Here is a 17163-nt window from a genome sequence, read left to right on the forward strand (position 1 = left end):
GGAGAACTCCACTACGGCATGCCTCATTGCGGAGGTGTAGCTTTGGAGCGTTAAACCGCATAATCTGAAATCTGTGCTATGGTCTGATTGTATGAAACGCGCAGATTTCATAACACAAGGCATCTTCAACTATAAAAAGGAAGTTCGAAAAGATCTCCAGACCGCCAAAGTAAGGACCACCTCGAGTTGGGAGAAGCGTACTTTATACCCTCTGACCAGGACAGTGTCTCAATGGTCTTTGGTCGCTCCGTAGAATTACACGATGTATGGGCGTGCTTCGTACACAATAATGTATGGACGTGCTTCACCGTTCCCGTTTTTTTCCTGTGTGACTAACAAAAAAAAAAAAAAAGCCAGATTAGCTGCAGCCCAAAGCGCACCGGTTGCATAATTTTTTTCATTAGTGAACACATGCGATCGGTACGTGTATGGAATATCGAATGCAAGTAAAACACGGATGCGAAAGCACTTCTCCTCTGGTTATCGGAGTGGAGCTGGCTGCCACCCCTAAACGCAGAATACAATTACAAGCACAGACTAAATACTTCAGAAAATGAAGGGGAATGCGGAATCGGATGCATTAATAATATAGCTGGTACTTTAAGCTGAATTTTCGTTGCGGCAATTATTACGGTGGCGGACGATACTCTACGGGCAAATTAACCAGAACGAAGGTTGCAGGGCGTCAGGTGGACATGAACCACTGGGGCCTGGCGGCAGCAGCGATCACGCGACGTTTTCTGGCTATCGTATAATGTAGGTCACTCAACCGTAGCTCAACTACAACAACTGAAGCTCAACAACCGTAGCTCAACTACAATACCGTACATTCACCTGGTATTTGTAACCGGGTTAACGAAGAAGGCAATGAAAAGCTTTCATGTACCAAGAAACACGCAAATAAATTTGAGTGCTGTATAAATGCTGTCTATGAAGTCCATTTTTCCTGTAAACGATGTTATGTAGGACAAACAGGGCGATGTATTTACGATTGCCTGCGGAAACAGGCGAACACGCTAAAAGGCATTCCTAACAGTCATCTGTCTGCTCACAGTAAAAAAAAAAAAAAAAAAAAAAAAAACGTGGATGCAAACCTTTGTTCAAGGAGTGTCAAATAATCAAAACATAAACGTACTCATGAGTTTTGCGAGGCGCACCCCATTTATGGACGCGGTGACAGGGGTGTGAGCGCTCCGTCATTGGTCCTACTATCAAAAGAAATAAGATATCTGTCCGATTCCCTCGCCTTGTAAACTATTCAAGCTTTTGTTTGTTTGTGTTACAACCCCCTTCCCACCCTTTCTTCATGCCTTTATAAACCATTCACGGAAATAAAGCATTTGGTTGTTAGTCACCGCTTCGTCCTGTTGTTCTTCCTTTTACCGTCCTTTGCGCTGTTTGGCTGCCTTTTAATGCACCAAGCAGCCCAAATTTTTATCTTGTTGAAGTATAAGAGGATCACACAGAGGTTGAGATACATTTTCTTGGTGTGGTTACACATTGAACATTGAAGAAGGCTTGTTCTTAATCGATCTTGCCGACATTTTGTAGTTCTACTAATATGGCAAAACAGAAAAACCTTCCTTTTTCATTCTGTCCACGTGTTGCTATAAGCTTTCCAATGATGACGTGCCTTAAGAAAAATCGTTGGAAGCAGCCGCTGGGGGTATTCCGTTTTAAAATATTTCGAGTGATGAGAGCTGTACAGTGAAAAAAAAAGGTAACAACAGAATGCACGACCAGCAAGAAAAGCTGCACCGCCGGGACTTCGAATAACAAAGGAGCCTGCATGCATTCTTGGCTCAAGGCACGTGAGTGTACGGCCTACCCTTATTTTGGATGCCTGTCAAAAAGAGCGACAATGTTTCTTCATTTTTTTCCTTTCACCTTAAGATGTTTCGGGAAGCTAAGTGTACTGCGCTTTCTGTGACGGCGGCTTGCACAGCGCAAGATAAACACTAATCATTGCTGACCGCTCTGTCGTTATCAAAAAGCGTCGCACAGAATTCTCGCTCGTGGACTGGCGTGCTTTCAAAACGGAAACGCCAAGTGTCTACCAGGCAACATCGTCTTTCTTTGCTTGCAAACACGCGAGAAGCGAAACAACAGCAAGGATATTGTTGCAAGGATAGCCGAAGCGGGAACTGTTACGAATCGGCTATTCTGTGCCGGCACTTCACCTGCGCGCGTTGGCTTAGCCGTGCGCCTCCCCAGAGCTGCGTCGCCAGTCTCGTCAACGGACTTCACTGCCGCGTGCAGTCCGCGCCTTTTGACCCAGTGTGGACGTGTACGGCGCCAACTGCATTCTTGGGACGGGTGCAGTATGGCCTTTGGAATACACCTGCAGCTAGCAAGCTAGCATGAGTCAGGACAGCTGGCACGTGCAAAACCGTCTGCATCGTGGTGCCGAGCGAAAAAAAAAAAAAAAACTCAGCTAGGACACGTATCTGACTTAGGCCTAAGTCAGGAATAGTTCGCGTGGCCAAGGTGGGCTGGACCTAGTTCTTGTGCACAAAAAAGACTTTAGAGAGGCGCGTATAACAATTGACGCGGCAAGTCCTTTCACAGTGAGAGTGTCCGTGGCTACGATCCAACAGATCGTCTCCGCCGACAGACTGAGCGTAGACCGACAATTTTTTGTCTACGAATAAAAATAATACAAAAAATTACCCCACCTTCCCGCGAGGGGAACCCTGTGGAGATGCGACGCATCTTGGGGGTTCACTTGGTGTTTCCGTTGGGTTGATTCTCTAATTGCGTGAAACGTGTGAGGAACGCGTATGATGTATTCTTTATTTAACACGCGGCGTAACGTTAACGATGACGGCCTAGTGGTCGCTGAAGTGTACGGGTAGTGGATGGTGAAGTAACGGGACCACCGTGCAATTTGCAGCGAAGATCAACTCTATGCACGTGCCCCGTTTCAACGAGCTCGCTTCAACCGTTTGCGTTCGGTATCACGTTTACGAAATACGGAATCGGCTGCTCGCTTCAATCGTTTGCGTTCAGCATCACGTTCACGCCGCTTCGCAGCCTTGTCTTCAGTGGTAGCATTCCTGTTATCACAGTGATCGGTGCTTGTTACGGTTGCGCGGGCGGTTGCAGAATTGTTAGGCTCCATTCAACGCATCGATGGAAATCGAAACGCCGGTGCTGGAACGACCGCGGCTATGACGCAACACAATTCAACACAATCCACTTTAATCCTATCCAATCCAATCCAATCCAATCCAATCCAAGCCAAGCCAAGCCAAGCCAAGCCAAGCCAAGCCAAGCCAAGCCAATCGAATCCAATCCAATGCCTCTCGCGAGAGAGTGTTCGCTATCGGAGAGGAGGGAGGGTGAGCGGCGGAGAGCGCAGCTCGCGCGGCGAGGAGAATGGGGGAGGGGTGTGGACGGACAACAACAACGCCGTATGGAGGGACAAGGCGAGTGAATGAGATGCAGTCGCATGTAATAAAAAATTGGGCCCATCTCCCCGCGAGGGGGACTCGAGTAAATGCGTCGCATACGGGGTGGGTGTATTGCGTTAACGTTTAGTGTTTGGGGAGTTGGTGGTAGTGAATGCGTTGTATCAGCAGCTTCTTGACGTAGTTTGAATGAGTCAAGGATATAAGGCGCGTTCGTAGCCTTTCATTCTGTGTCGGCTTTGCGGCGCAGTGGGTAGAGCACCATGTACATTGCGTTCCGCCCGCAGGGTCGAGGGATCGAAACCAGGCGCCAGATGGTATTTTGTTTATATAGTGTAGGGGGAGGGGTGCGGACTACGACTACGGACGTCAACGCGGGTGACATCGTGAGTTACTGAAATGCTCTGCATTTAAAAAAGGCTCCTAGGGCCTCCTTATTTTGATGTAAAGCGGTTAATAATGCCCCTGAGGAAAGGCCTTCCCTGAAACGAATCTGTGGTTAGAGATGAAGGCGACCTTAAGGATATCGGTGTAAACTTTGTCTCCTAAGCTGGCTTTCTCAGATTCAATGTTGCACAATGACGCATGGTCATCTACGGATGAAGTATGGTTACAGCCTCACTTCATACTCTTCTCCACTGCTGCCGCCTCTTTCCTGACTCGTGTATACTCCTTGACAAGCTCGGCGTCGCTGTCCCTCCTTTAGTATTTCAATAGTTTCAGTGTTTAAAATGAACAAGAACCTCTTCTTGAAGCTGGTCACCACGAAGGTTCAGGCATGGCATGACCACCAGCTCACTTACTGCGCATGTGCGTTTCAGCAATCCAGACTGACACTACTGTCTCCAGCTGAATGACGTTCAACGAGCACCTGCCTGGATTGGCCGTCTCCGGGCTGTCACTACATCGTTATCGGGAGATGGACACCACTGCGCCGGACTTGACCCGTTGACGGTCGCTGACGAAGGGCTTGTTGGCAGCGTCCATATTGACACTTCGTACGAGAGGTATGCCCCACTACTAGGGGACGATTCACGCACACGAGACCGGAATCCCGCTCACAGAAGGTGTGCAAATTGCAAGTTTTTTTCCGTCCTTTATTTACATAACATGTGCCTCGATGGACCCGTGCAATGTCCCATGAGTCAACGGGTAGCGACGCTGGGGAGAAAGGGACCCCTGAAAATGTTCTCGACAAGTATTTTCCACGGTAAAAAGCTTGGAAGCTCACTTGTTAGCAGCAAAATGTAGGAAATGGGCACTAGCATTACCCGGAAACATGCAACCCTAATGAAACCTGTCAGACCTATGGGTGACTGCTTCGATTCTTCCAAGAAATACCTCGATGAAACGGCGCAAAATTTTACAGGAGTTAAAAGTCTTCTTATGAATGAAAAGTGTGTCTTGCAAAAAAGAGTTGTTAGTCAGGCCGGAACTTGGAGAACTGCAGCAGTACCGCCAGCGGGCTAATCTATATCGCTAATAGGTGATAGGTGCGCCCAAAACCACTGTAAAACCAGAAACCAATATTTTCCGGCTGCCGACAAAAAACTGAAACAAGACTTGTGTGTCGCACTGTGTCCCAACAAAAGGCAAAAGCATAACATTATTGTTATGTTCCCCTAATGCTCCGCCGTTTACAAACTGCTTCCTTCTTCAAAGAGCCTCACTGCTTGGAACGATGCCGATTTACGCTAACGAGCCCTTTTGTCCTGAGCACAGTAACTACTTGTCAAAGCTGTTGCGGCAAAGAAGTGCCACAAATGCGTGTTACCAGAGGCGGCATTGTTATGGTGGAAGCTGAACACTCAAAAGCGATTTGGATAAGCACTTGAGCCGGTCCAGGTCATGTAGCATAAACCTTTCGTCGGCTCATTTACACTGCCCCACCTCATCCTTTTCGCTGTCTATCTCTCTCTTTTTATCATTTTCTCTTTTATTTACAATACACATCAGCGCTGTTAACGACATTGGCGGACTAAGCCAGCCTAAATGAATATTGCACTCTAATATACACAAAGTAATGCTAAGTGTTTTCAGACTGCTTGCACGGCACTGTTTTTCGTACGATATTGTTGTTGTAACAGAAACCTGGCTTGTACAAATTGGCAAAAATACGCATTTGTATTTTTACCCAGGATGCCCAATAGGCGAGGAGGTGGCGTCGGTTTATATATAAGAGCTCTCTAACTTTTGAGCGACGTCATAGGCTGAATGCCTCGCTATTTCTTGACTCTGAATTACTGTTTCTTTAGTTTGACGGCAGTCTTAAGGGTCGTTCCCAGAGGCGTCCCTGACTGAATGCGGATTTTTCTCCGCACACTTCAAAACTGTGCTGAGCACACGGAAACACTAAATGAGGTGTTACACGACGGGACACAAACATTGACCCTCTTGGCAGTTGTAATCAAGAATGTACAGACTTCCATGATTTGTACGGTTTTTGCAATTGTATTTCAGCGCAGACCCCAATAACAGAAGCAAGTGCTACGCGTAAATGATCACACTTTGTGTGTCGCTATATGTAGAACTAATTTTTCCTAAAGCCTCAATGATGCTTTCAATAGCAAATGAGTATTGCCGTGAGCTGACTGAAATCATTAAACCATACACTTGGGGAGCCATGAAAGCACGGTAAAGAAATATTATGCACATTCGATAGTCCCCTGGGCGATGGAGATTGTAGAATAAGTGATCAGAATTTGAGATCATTAGAAATCATAAAAAGAAACAAAACATCGAAGTGCTCCGTACTCTTCTCTGTGTAATAAACACAAAAATAAAGCAGTGGTCATCATGCAAAGACCGAAAGGCAGTTTTGCTGTAGAGTAGGTAACATTTCAGCGCCTTCGGCCCACCACAAAGTTTATTATTTGCCTTTTTTTCTTAGCCAGTCCTACCCATTCACAGTTGCTCAACAGATATCCACACCCTAAGTAAGAAATTATAACTACTACTAGTGCGCAGTCAGCACGAACTTCCTAGACAACATGCAAGTAATGAACGCGTTCACCTACCCCCATGGAATCAGTCAACATTTGCCTTTTCAGGCACAACGATTACGAAGAGGCCGTTACCGTACGACTACTAGACTTTGGAAAGGCTCTGGAACCGATAGAATCGCAGCAACTGTCCTTAAAAAACTGCATATTTTTTTTTGGCCCCGGCTTAATTTAGCCTCGCTGTCTTACCGTAACCACTTCCGTGGGAAAGCGAAACGCTTGACTAACGATAACTTCCCATGGACGTCCGAGGCATCCATCTTCGTTTCTCTGGAAGGCACTGGTTAAACTCTTTTGCTATTCAAAAACTGCTTGTCAGCGGCTGTGCACAGCACGTGACAAAATGTCAGATTCCCGGCAGAGGAGACAAAAACGATGTACCTGTGTTTGCTGAGGATATTACCGCTGAAAGCTGTGCGTAGCTTGGCTGTGACATCGTAGCAAAATTTCTCAGCGTTTGAGGAGGAGATTGTGGAGGTGTGCTGCTTTTGGACCTTATGAGCGGTTGTGTCCCGAAACGAGAAACTTTGAATTTTACTTGTTGGCAGCTGTATCTCTGAACTTGGCGACTCGAGAGCTACGGTAAGTGCTGATGCTTTCCCTGTTGTTGATAAAACTTGGTCGAAGCGCAGTAGTGAACCGAACAGCAAATCCAAAGACCAAAAAGCCACGCCGAAGAAATGGTTGTTGGCTTGTAGTTTATTCGTTGCTAGTCCTGATCGTGCCTTTAGCGGCTTCTACGTCGGGGAGCTGCACTCGATGAGCCCCAACTTCAGGAGACTGAAGTTTGTCCATGACTCTCACAAATTTTGGCGCACACCGTACAACTTCTGCTCTATTTCAGCTTCACCGTCAAGGTTGTTAAACTTTCGCAAAGCTGCCTCAAGCATGTCCCAAGTTTAGACGTTAGCGGCCTTCAGGAATGCCTCAGTCAGATAGTGTTTTGCCGGAAACTTCGAAACAATCAAAGGAATGGCTGAGCCGTTGACAACTACGAAGGTCTGAAACCAAAAAAAAAAACTCCCTCTCGTGGAGCCATGGTACATGCAAAGCAGACAGACAAATATACAGATCCCAATTTTTGCGTTCAGGTCGTCTGAGAAAGAATATCATCCTTAAAAGTGATTTATTGACTTCACCACCTATAGGTGTCCGATTTTTCTCGCAAAGGGTACCACTTAGGTTATTTGCGTGGAAAGACTGCATTATCTTGAAACGAAATTCGTTGCACGGATCTGAATGCGGCCTCCGACGATAAGTAGATGCCCGTTGTCACCAGAAAAAAGCCACCGGTACAGAGAGCAGGTCGGGATGGAGAGGAGGTCGACGTGCGGTCGGCGGAGGGAATCATAAGGTGGCATATGCAGTGGGAAAATGAGTAATGCATCTCTCGAATCGCGTCTTACCCCACATGTCGTGATGAAGCCATGCCACGTGGCCATGTCGAGGTGGCTGCGGCAGGACAGGGGACGGCGGTGAAGGTTGGGATGCCGAGGCACTTCCTCAAAGGGCCGCTCTATGGCGGGGTGATTGTGTAGCAAAGCTTCGCCATTCGGAAAAAGCTACACCTGATAAACGCAAGGCTATTCGTATTGCGAGGGCAGTGGATAGGAGGCGGTGGAACATCAGTCTAGAAAAAAAAAAAAACACTTGCGCCGTGCTCCTTCTAAATTGGAGGCTGCAGCAATGAGGATATCCGGGTACAGTGGAGTATGCCATTCCATCTCTATAATGGTCTCATCAAGATCCAGGGGTTGTTTGCTTCGAAAGAAGTCATTATCTATACCTAAATTCTGAATACCCCTAGTTGCTTAATGTGCGACCAAGGTTTATTTCCCGGTTTGGGGTGGTGAAAAATAACAAAAGAAAGAAAACATCCTGACTAAAGGTCATCAAAATTTACTTCAGGTTGAAAAACAGGTTCACGTCTAAGTTTGTTTCAGTCTGACGTTTCCTTTTTTAATGCATGGAAGTATTTGACTCATCGTAGTGCGCCTTCCCCGTACTTCCCAAAATTATTTGCGAGGAGCAGTGAGAATCAGGGTTGCTGGATCGTTCCACATAATTTATTGCCATAATTTTACATAATTTATGACCATGGCATGTTCTTCTTGGCATTTCTTTCTTTCACAGCTAGCTGCTAGGAGATGGCTCCGGCTACGGTGGATGTTGTGCTAGACAAGCTGTGTCGCAGCCACTTAATCCTTTTCGTGTTCGCCTTTACCCGTGGCTTGCCCGCGACATGGAACATGATGATGCCAGTGTTCATGGCTCCGTCGAACATCGGGTTCCACTGCACCGATGATGTGGAGGTGGCAGCCAACACAACTGCGGGAAGAGCCATTAACGCTTGGACGAATACCACCGCCATTATTGACCACAATGACACTGCAGTGTGCTACCGTTGGAATGGTGCCCGAGGTGCAGCCGAGGACGCCAGTGGGGATCTTGAACTATGCACATCCTGGGTCTACGATCGGAGCGTGTACGGCAAGACAGTCAACGAGGAGGTGAGTGACGTGTGCGTTGGTCGTCAGAGGCAAGAGAACGAATTTAGCTTGAGCATTCGTAGACTACGTCAGTTGGCACTCGATATAGCTGTTTAATGCAGGCTATTGTAATAGACAGGCGAATTTATAACTGAGGCTGTTAATGAAATAGTAAATTCAAATATTTTTTTACATATCAGGCCTGCTTCGGAAATGGGTATCTCAGGCGCTGATATTAAAATTACTAAGATTGAATATGACTCAATGAGGAAATGTATTTCATTATCATGAGCAGCAGCCTATTTAGGTCCACTGCAGGATGAAAGCCTCTCCCATTTACCTCCGCCCGCTTCTGTTCTGCGCTGGTCAAGCCCATTTGCCCTGTGTTTTCTTATTTGTTCTCTCCATCAAGTTAATGGCCTTCTCATTCTTCTAGTCCCATCTCTCGGCGTCCATTCCGTTGCTTTCTTGGTCCATCTGCTGTCAGTTCATCGTACTACATGGTCAGCCCAAGTGTGTTTCTTTTTTTTTAAGTGCGAATGCACTTCTTAAGCGAGCCTGAATCGTCCGCCGCCGTCGCCCGCATACCAACAGCTGCGGGTGCGCGCGCTCCTGGTCTTCCTCCTCGTCTTCCCTAGCAACGGGGGGAGATGGGCGCGCGCTACTCTCCTCCTCCTCTCTCCGCTCAGTGACTGCGGGTGTTGGGCGCCTCCTCTCCACTCCAAGATCACGATATCCACCGTAATCGCGCAATCAACAACCGTGCATTCGCACTTACACACTCTCCCCTTCGGGGAAGTGCGAGGGAATTTTTTTAATTTGAACAATGATGTCTTTTACTGGAGTTTGCTCCTTAATCCAGGTTGCTAGTTTCCTGTCCCTAAGCATTACCCCTATCATTATTCGGTCTATGGCAAGTTGAGCGGATTTAGATTTGCTTTCGAATTGTTTAGTAAGGCGCCAAGTTTCCGCTCCATATGTCATCACCAGTACGATGCATTGATTGAATACCGTTCTATTAGGTGCGGAGTACCTTAGGACTGGACAATGTCCGTCCGCGTCCGTGCGCATAGAATTTACAATCGGAAAAAATCACACTGACACCGGCAGGATTTGAGCCTATGTCTGGTAGACCAGACAGAGTTAGTGTCAGTCGTCTTACCGATTGGGCTGCGACCGTGAGTTAGTACCCGAGAGTCAAACGGCTTACTCCCTCGCCTGTAACGGTGCGGAATACCTTAGGACCTCCCAGGTCCATCCGCGTCCATCCATGCGCACACCACCGTCGAGCGAAAATCAAGCGAAATTCTGAGTCGCAGTCACAGATCAGCTCCTCTGATCAGCTGACCTGATTAGTTGCCACCCTGGACAGGTGCTCTACAGCAGCTGGGAACTGAGGGCCGAGATTTGGGTTGGTCAGTCATAAGAGGTGTGGGCATGGAGCTACTACAGCAGGGTTACCAGATCCTTCTCCGGTGAGGGAACGCTGTTTGTGTCCCTAAGGGCTTCCTGGAGTGAAATGTATTTACAGTTTTAAAATATTCGTAGTCCACTACCACCAGGGTGCCTAAAGTTTAAAGTGTTTTTACTGCAAAGCAGTATATGTCTTTGCATATACTGTCTTTAACCCCCCAAGTTTACATTCCGGTATCATCGATTTACTCGGCCTCTCCGGGGCTCCTCCTCGCCACCGCTGACACCTCTTTCACAACTATTTTCCCCCTCGCCTCCACCGATGCCCCTTTGGAGAGTTGCGCAGTGGTTTTATGGGTTATTTAGGTTTTTAGGTACGCAGACAATTTTTTGATCCTTTACGGGCGCCAAGATGGTGTGACTTCGGTGCAAGATGTTGACATCTGCGGCATTTCCGAGCTGACCTTGTGTGGCTTGGTTTTAACAAGAGAAATACCGATGAACTCCGAACTTCGATTGTTGGATTTGATGCTGCACTTTCACGCGCATCACGTCCCCCGTTCTCAGGAAAACCTGCTGCCATTTTCATTGGCTCACTCAAAAGTGGTTAAGCGAGGAATCGCCCAAGCGCCTTGCGGAATGCCCTACACCGAAGTTGCCACCAGCTTGTATCAGAGAGCTTCAAAGCACAAGACTCGCGACTCGAAGAGGTGGGCTTCCCCGATAAGTTGGTCAAAAGTCTTGCAGGAGTCTTTCAGCAGGAAATCCGGGAAGGAAGGCCTGAGAAAATGCGTAACAAAGGAAAAGAAAGAGTCACCGTTATCCCATACTTGCACCGGGTATCACACAAGCTTATGAAAAGGGGAAGGAAGGCTGGCGCCAGAGTGGTTTTTTCGGCCCCCAATAAGCTTTCCAAACTACAAAAAGGTCAACAATGATGACCGTAGCTTCGGACGCTGCAACATCAAGCATAAATGCCCCTACACGGAATGCAGTCTCTCTGTGGTGTACAATGTTCCACTGTCTTGCGGGAAGTCCTACGTAGGACAGACGGGGTGATGCGTCAACGATCGTCTACGTGAGCATGCTAATTCGCTCAAGACGTTCCAGGGGAGCAACCTCGCTACACATTGCGGAAAACATGGCTACTCGCCTAAGCTTGACCACGCCTCGATTGTGACCAGATACCCGGACCAACGCGCACGTGAATTTTCGGAGGCGTTTACTATCTATTAAATGCAGAACTCATGTGTAAGCATGCATGCCGTCAATCTCGCTGCACGCAAAAGAGTTAAGTTATGTGGGCGCGTGGCTACGGAGGGTGACCCCTCTGTTTAATAATGTTATTGTAACCTTTGTGACCCCTCTGTTTAATGATATTATTGTAACCTTTGTTTGCCTTTCTTGTTTTTCTTGTGGTCTTGCTTTTTCATATATATTTCGTTCTTTCTTTCAATAAAATTTTGTCGACAGTCAGCGCTCGTCCTTGTCAGCTTTTCTCGTCCGGTCTCTTGCGCTGTTTTAATCATGGATCCTTACCGACTCGCCCAGCTTCGCACTCCTGTTCAATATGGGCTCAAGCCCGAGTTCCAACTGGGGAACTTTCTCTTCTACTGGGAAGAATTCGCAGCTGCTTGGCGGAGTGAATTTGAGTGGAAACAGGGGCGGCAGGTTTCACTCGTTTTAGGGGGCAGCCCTTTGGAAGCCATTAACTGGGCTTCGGGGGAGTGGCGTCTGCTTATATCCGCGTAACCGAGTGTGCGAACGCGGACGAAAAACAGAAAATGGAGAGGAGCGTATAGCGAAGGGTGAAGTGGAGTACGACACGTGCGGCTACGGCGTCATCTCTCTTACTGCATTTCCCTCATTCATGTTTTATGTCTCCACCAACGACCGCCCTCCCCCTGACAATTTCACCACACGCTGTTCCCTTCTCCGCTAATCCAAACCACGTGACGTTTGCGAGGTAGGTTCAAACACGATATGGAACAACATGCTCGCTGCTTCCTTGTGCGCGGCTAATACGAACCACGTGATATTTGCGCGGGAAGTTCAAACACGATTTGTAACATGCCGACCGGTGGCGGCGGCGCACTGCGAGGTAGCAGCAGAGTAGCGCACGCCGCCGTACGTTCGCTGATCACGCGAACACTTCCTGAGCCACCGCAGATATGCGCTGTGACTGAGAAGACTGCAGCTCGCGCTGTGCACAAATTTCATATTAGGGAGTGTATTAATCGTCAGTGGAGTTTTTACGCCCATCCGTTTATCTGCAAGAACAAAGCTTGGATGCGGATCTAACCTCTGACGGCCGCGGCCGTCAGAGGTTCATTCAGCTAATTGGCTAGTAAATATGCTCCATCACAAATTACGATAAACTTGTTTTGTTTCGTGCACTCCGAGGGCTGCGTCAAGCTTTGCAGGTCACCCTTCTTCACAGAGTGGAAGAGCACTGATTTTTGTGAAAGGTAGTATGCGGGACAGTAATTGAAGGGGCTTGCCGGCGCTTCTCCAACGGGTGATAAAAGATAAAAGCCGTGGTGGGAACGAGGGTGCAGGAAAAAGGCTATCGAAGACTACTGGCTGGTGTTATTATGGCGAAAGCCTCAAACGCCCCATCGTGCCAAGAAACCGTCGCTGTTGCTGTTATTGCTGCTCGGTGCAGAACAGGACCACTGCTGTAAAGAGTAAACTGAAAATATGTTTCCGTTCACACAAGGCTTCTACGTCGGTCTCCACCTGTCTCGCATTTAGGTACTTTCCTGGTGTTTCTGTACAGAGAAGCTCCATTTGACACCTTTTGGGTGCTGAATTTGGCCAGTTTTGCTCCCAATATGTTTCAGTGTCTCTTTCCCGAATTTTCTTTAACGAACCTTTTGAATGAATTTCCCTCGCCGCCTCCCACAGTGGGACATGGTATGCGGCCACAGGTGGATGGTTTCCTTCGTCCAGAGTGTCTTCCTCGGCGGCATGGTCGTAGGAGCCGTGGTTACGTCACACATCGCCGACTGGTAAGACGTCGACGCTGTTTACGATTTCGTGTCACGCTCATGTCCAGCACCTTCGTGCCTTCATCACATTTATGATGCACTAGCTGGTGAATTTTAAACTGCACGCACACATAACCAAGTTGAATGAAAAGGTGAAATAGCACAAAAAGATTGTGCTATCAGGCGACAAGGCCCGTGTTAGGATAATTCAAATTTAAGCTGTACAAGTTTAAATACATAACATAAAACTGAAAAAGGGAGATACCTATATCTACAGAACTCTTAACTGAGGCAGAACTTTTTACCTAATGTGTTTTATCCGCTATTAGTCTGTAGGCATATGTGAAGAATTGCGTTTTTCCCGACCATAGACTATGCCAGTCTTCAAACTAAAGTCAGACTGGTACAGTATTTTCACAATTAAAAACAGCAATAATATTGAGGCTGGGAAACAAGCGTAGTCTTTTTTATTCGAATGGTAGACATGACATTAGAGGAAATGAAGTTTGTCCTACCGAATGAGTAGAAGTAAGCAACGTATACTTTTGATAACGACTGCTGTGGGGCTACTATACGAATTTAAGCAGTATTACAGGAATTCCTAATGCAAGCCGGCATCTTTTCACTGAAATGGTAAAACTACTGTTTTATTACTAGCTGCATGTTTGTGTTTAAAATAGTAATGTTCAGTGGGGTGTACGACTGCAGAAATTAGTCGGAGCAGGCTACTAAAAAAAGCAAAAGAAAACATTTCGAATCATCGCAATGTGCCCCCTCAGCATTCAACCTCCACGCTTTTGAGCAGGTATAAAGTTCTAAAAGTTGTGGGCGCAAATAAAAACTACCAGTAGGAGTAACGCGACTACGCCTATTCAAAATAAGCGTAGGAGCTAAATGCTTTATCGAGATGCCTCTTTGGATCGTGGTATGGGATAGCACAGTGTTCTTGTATGGTGGCAAAATTAAATTGATTGATTTATTATTTGACTGGCTGATCGACTGATTGATTGATGTAAGCACTTCAGGACTCTTTCAACGTGGGCGCTCCACAGGAATACCCGTGTTTAGATTCCCCCGCAAACGCCAGCGTTTCGATTTTTGCAGGTTTGGCCGCAAGAAAACCATACTGGGTGGACTGTTTCTCTCAGCTGGGGCGTGTTTCATGGCCGCCTTTTCCACTACACCCACCATGTACTACATCTCACGTTTTCTCACGGCAATCGGGGTCTCCGCGTACTCGGCAGTCACCTACACACTCAGTAAGACTTGCGATAATATTGATTGAAATTTAAATAAGACTCCTAGTGATATTAGTGCCCTGATTGCTCTGTTTACATCTACGTAGATATAAGGACAATAGCTAGTAAGGCAGGAAAATTTGGGAGAGGGTAAATGAGCGCTTTGTGTGCATCTGACATCAACACGCTACCTTCAGAATTTCTTGCGCCCATGACTGCTTTCTGGTTGCGCAGATAATCAATTAGTTACTCAGCAAACTGTGTCACGCGTTCAGGTGAACGCACAATTGAGCGGACAAGACATATTTAGGGAGTAACTAACATAACAAATCTTAGAACGCCTAAAAGAAATCAACATAAGAACGTAAAAACTTTGAACTGACTTAGAAACCTAACACCGGATGGTTCTTTTCTCCGCACGTTCTCCGCACTTAAGTCTGCTTTGCCTGCATGCGAGTACATGCAGGCCGTTGTTAAGGACACACACAAGGTCCCCTTAGCCAGAGTGACGAAGCTGTTGAAAGGTTGGATGTCTAGATGCATAAATGACACTAGAATTGCCGGTTTGCCTTAGTGCTTCAACGATTGCTTCGTTTTCCGTAAAAATGCTACGTTTGTGTTTCTTTATTATTTCACACGCACCTCAAGTCGTGGAGACTGTGTCACCGCGCTACCGCTACATGCCAGCGATGATGATGGGCAGCGGCTGGACGACCGGCATGGTGCTGGTGCCGTGGCTCGCGTACCTGGCCAAAGACTGGCGGCGCACGCAGCTCTACGCGGCGGTGCCGCTAGCACCGCTGCTGGTACTCTCCTGGTAAGAAAACATAAATAGTACCGGTGTTACCAGAGAGGGCTGTAGTGAGCCACGTCATGTAAGCAACTATAACCTCCTATTGTCACTTGGATATATCTGAGCAACGCGGCGATGTTTGCAATTGCCTACAGTTGTTGTTGTAGTGAGAAGAGAAGAACAACAATTAAAAGTTATAGGCACATATTTCTAGAATGAAATAAAATAGATATAAACTATTGTATAAAAGAAAAAAGCCGATTAAAAGAAACGCCGTATATTGTTCTGTTTTTTTAATGTGGTCTAAACAAGTAGGCGACTGGATGCGTACCTCATATGGTTCTTGGGGTTCATAAAGCGTCATCAGGGCTGTGAGTACAACTTGTGTTGGCATATATTGTGTTAGCAATTACTTTGACGCGTGAGGAAGATACAACGTTGCTTCCATAGCATGCTATATACCGTGCATTTGCCTCCATGCTTGCTTCCATGCTGTATTGCAATGACTTGTGTATGGGGGGATGGGGTGAGCAGGGGGCATGGCAGGTTCAGCTTGAACACAGAAGTATATTGAGGCAGATAACAATAATTGAAAGCAACAGGTCTCGGCCTTCACGACTAATGCATAACAGGTTTTCAGCTTCAACACAGCGGGAATGCTGTTGTAACACACTATTGCTAGTTTTTTGGCAGAATCTCCCAGATGGCTGATGGCCACGGGCCGGTTTCCAGCAGCCAAGAAAGTGGTTGCAGAGTTCGCTAAGCACGGAAGCATGCCCCCACACATGGTCGACGAAATTATTGGCGAGGCCAAGCGCAACAAGGCAGCCGTGAGTGATTCTTTTGGAAACGCTAAAATATTGCTACTAGGGGGTGGCTTTGTCAGTAGCGTGCAGGCTGAATTTGTGGCATTTTTGTGGCTGAATTTGTGGCTGAATTATGCGCTGACTAGTTGCATGTATGAAACCGGGTTGGAATTGAAATATGTGAGCAATGCGGGTAAATACAGCATCCGGGCTTTGTCGGTTGTAATTAATCGAAGCCCTTTTAATTCAGCGAAAATGGGTTTTCGCCACCAGGTGGCCGAGCCGTGTTGACGCGCTGTGCATGGGCTCCCGTTTTACACTCGCCAATCTTCGGTCAAATCCGCCATCCGGTGGATTACTTGGCACTGCGCGATTCCTCTCTACACGCGGCATCTAACAAGCCTACACTCAAGTCGGTGAGTGGACCACGAAGAATTTTACGACGACTTAAAATTCTGAAGCGAGGCCTCTCATGAAAGTATAGAACTCACGAGCGAGCATAGCAGCCACTTGCGCGTGCACCGGAGCCCGCCGTGGCCGAACGCCACGTGCACGTGCTCGGCCTCGGGTGGAATGTCGTCGACAGACCTTCCCGACATGGACACTACGCCGGCTCAAGACCCGCAGCCCGTTTTGGACCGCAGCTCGGGCCGGATGGCAATTTCCGTCCCCGGAACCTCGTTCGACGAGACTTCAGAGAGCGTCGCCGGCTGGGTGGTGGCTACCCAGCGCGGCAAGAAGCGTACGACCATCGCCGGCGCTCCGCAGCAAGCGCCGACGACCAAGCCCGGTAAGAAGGCAACCCAGCCAACTCGGGCACAAGTGATTAAGAAAGTTAACGCACAGTTTGCTCGGGCAGCGCGCATGCCGAGCGTGCCACGTGGCGAATGCACCGTTGTGGTTAGACCTCGCGGGGGTCTGATCGTGGGCAAAACGATGATGCCGGTAATGGCACAGGCGATCGCAAATGCGGCGGGAATCGGTCCCGAGGTGATGCACGAGGACACGATTTGCCCTAACGT

General features: G+C 47.6%; 1 protein-coding gene across 1 annotated transcript in view; it reads left to right on the forward strand.

Annotated features, from left to right (window-relative positions):
- Positions 1-4338: 4338 nt before the first annotated feature.
- LOC144170700 (organic anion transporter 3-like) overlaps positions 4339-17163 on the forward strand; it is a 47536-nt gene continuing 34711 nt past the window's right edge. Inside the window, exons 1-6 of the mRNA XM_077700647.1 lie at positions 4339-4477; positions 8546-8922; positions 13222-13325; positions 14409-14563; positions 15191-15359; positions 16018-16165. Of these exons, the coding sequence (XP_077556773.1) occupies positions 8560-8922; positions 13222-13325; positions 14409-14563; positions 15191-15359; positions 16018-16165 (939 nt within the window). The 5' untranslated portion in view covers positions 4339-4477; positions 8546-8559. The remainder of the gene's footprint in view (positions 4478-8545; positions 8923-13221; positions 13326-14408; positions 14564-15190; positions 15360-16017; positions 16166-17163) is intronic.

This window comes from Haemaphysalis longicornis, unplaced genomic scaffold, assembly GCF_048455015.1.
Source record: "Haemaphysalis longicornis isolate Haplotype H1 unplaced genomic scaffold, Haemaphysalis longicornis Haplotype H1 scaffold_2, whole genome shotgun sequence".
NCBI lineage: Eukaryota > Metazoa > Arthropoda > Arachnida > Ixodida > Ixodidae > Haemaphysalis > Haemaphysalis longicornis.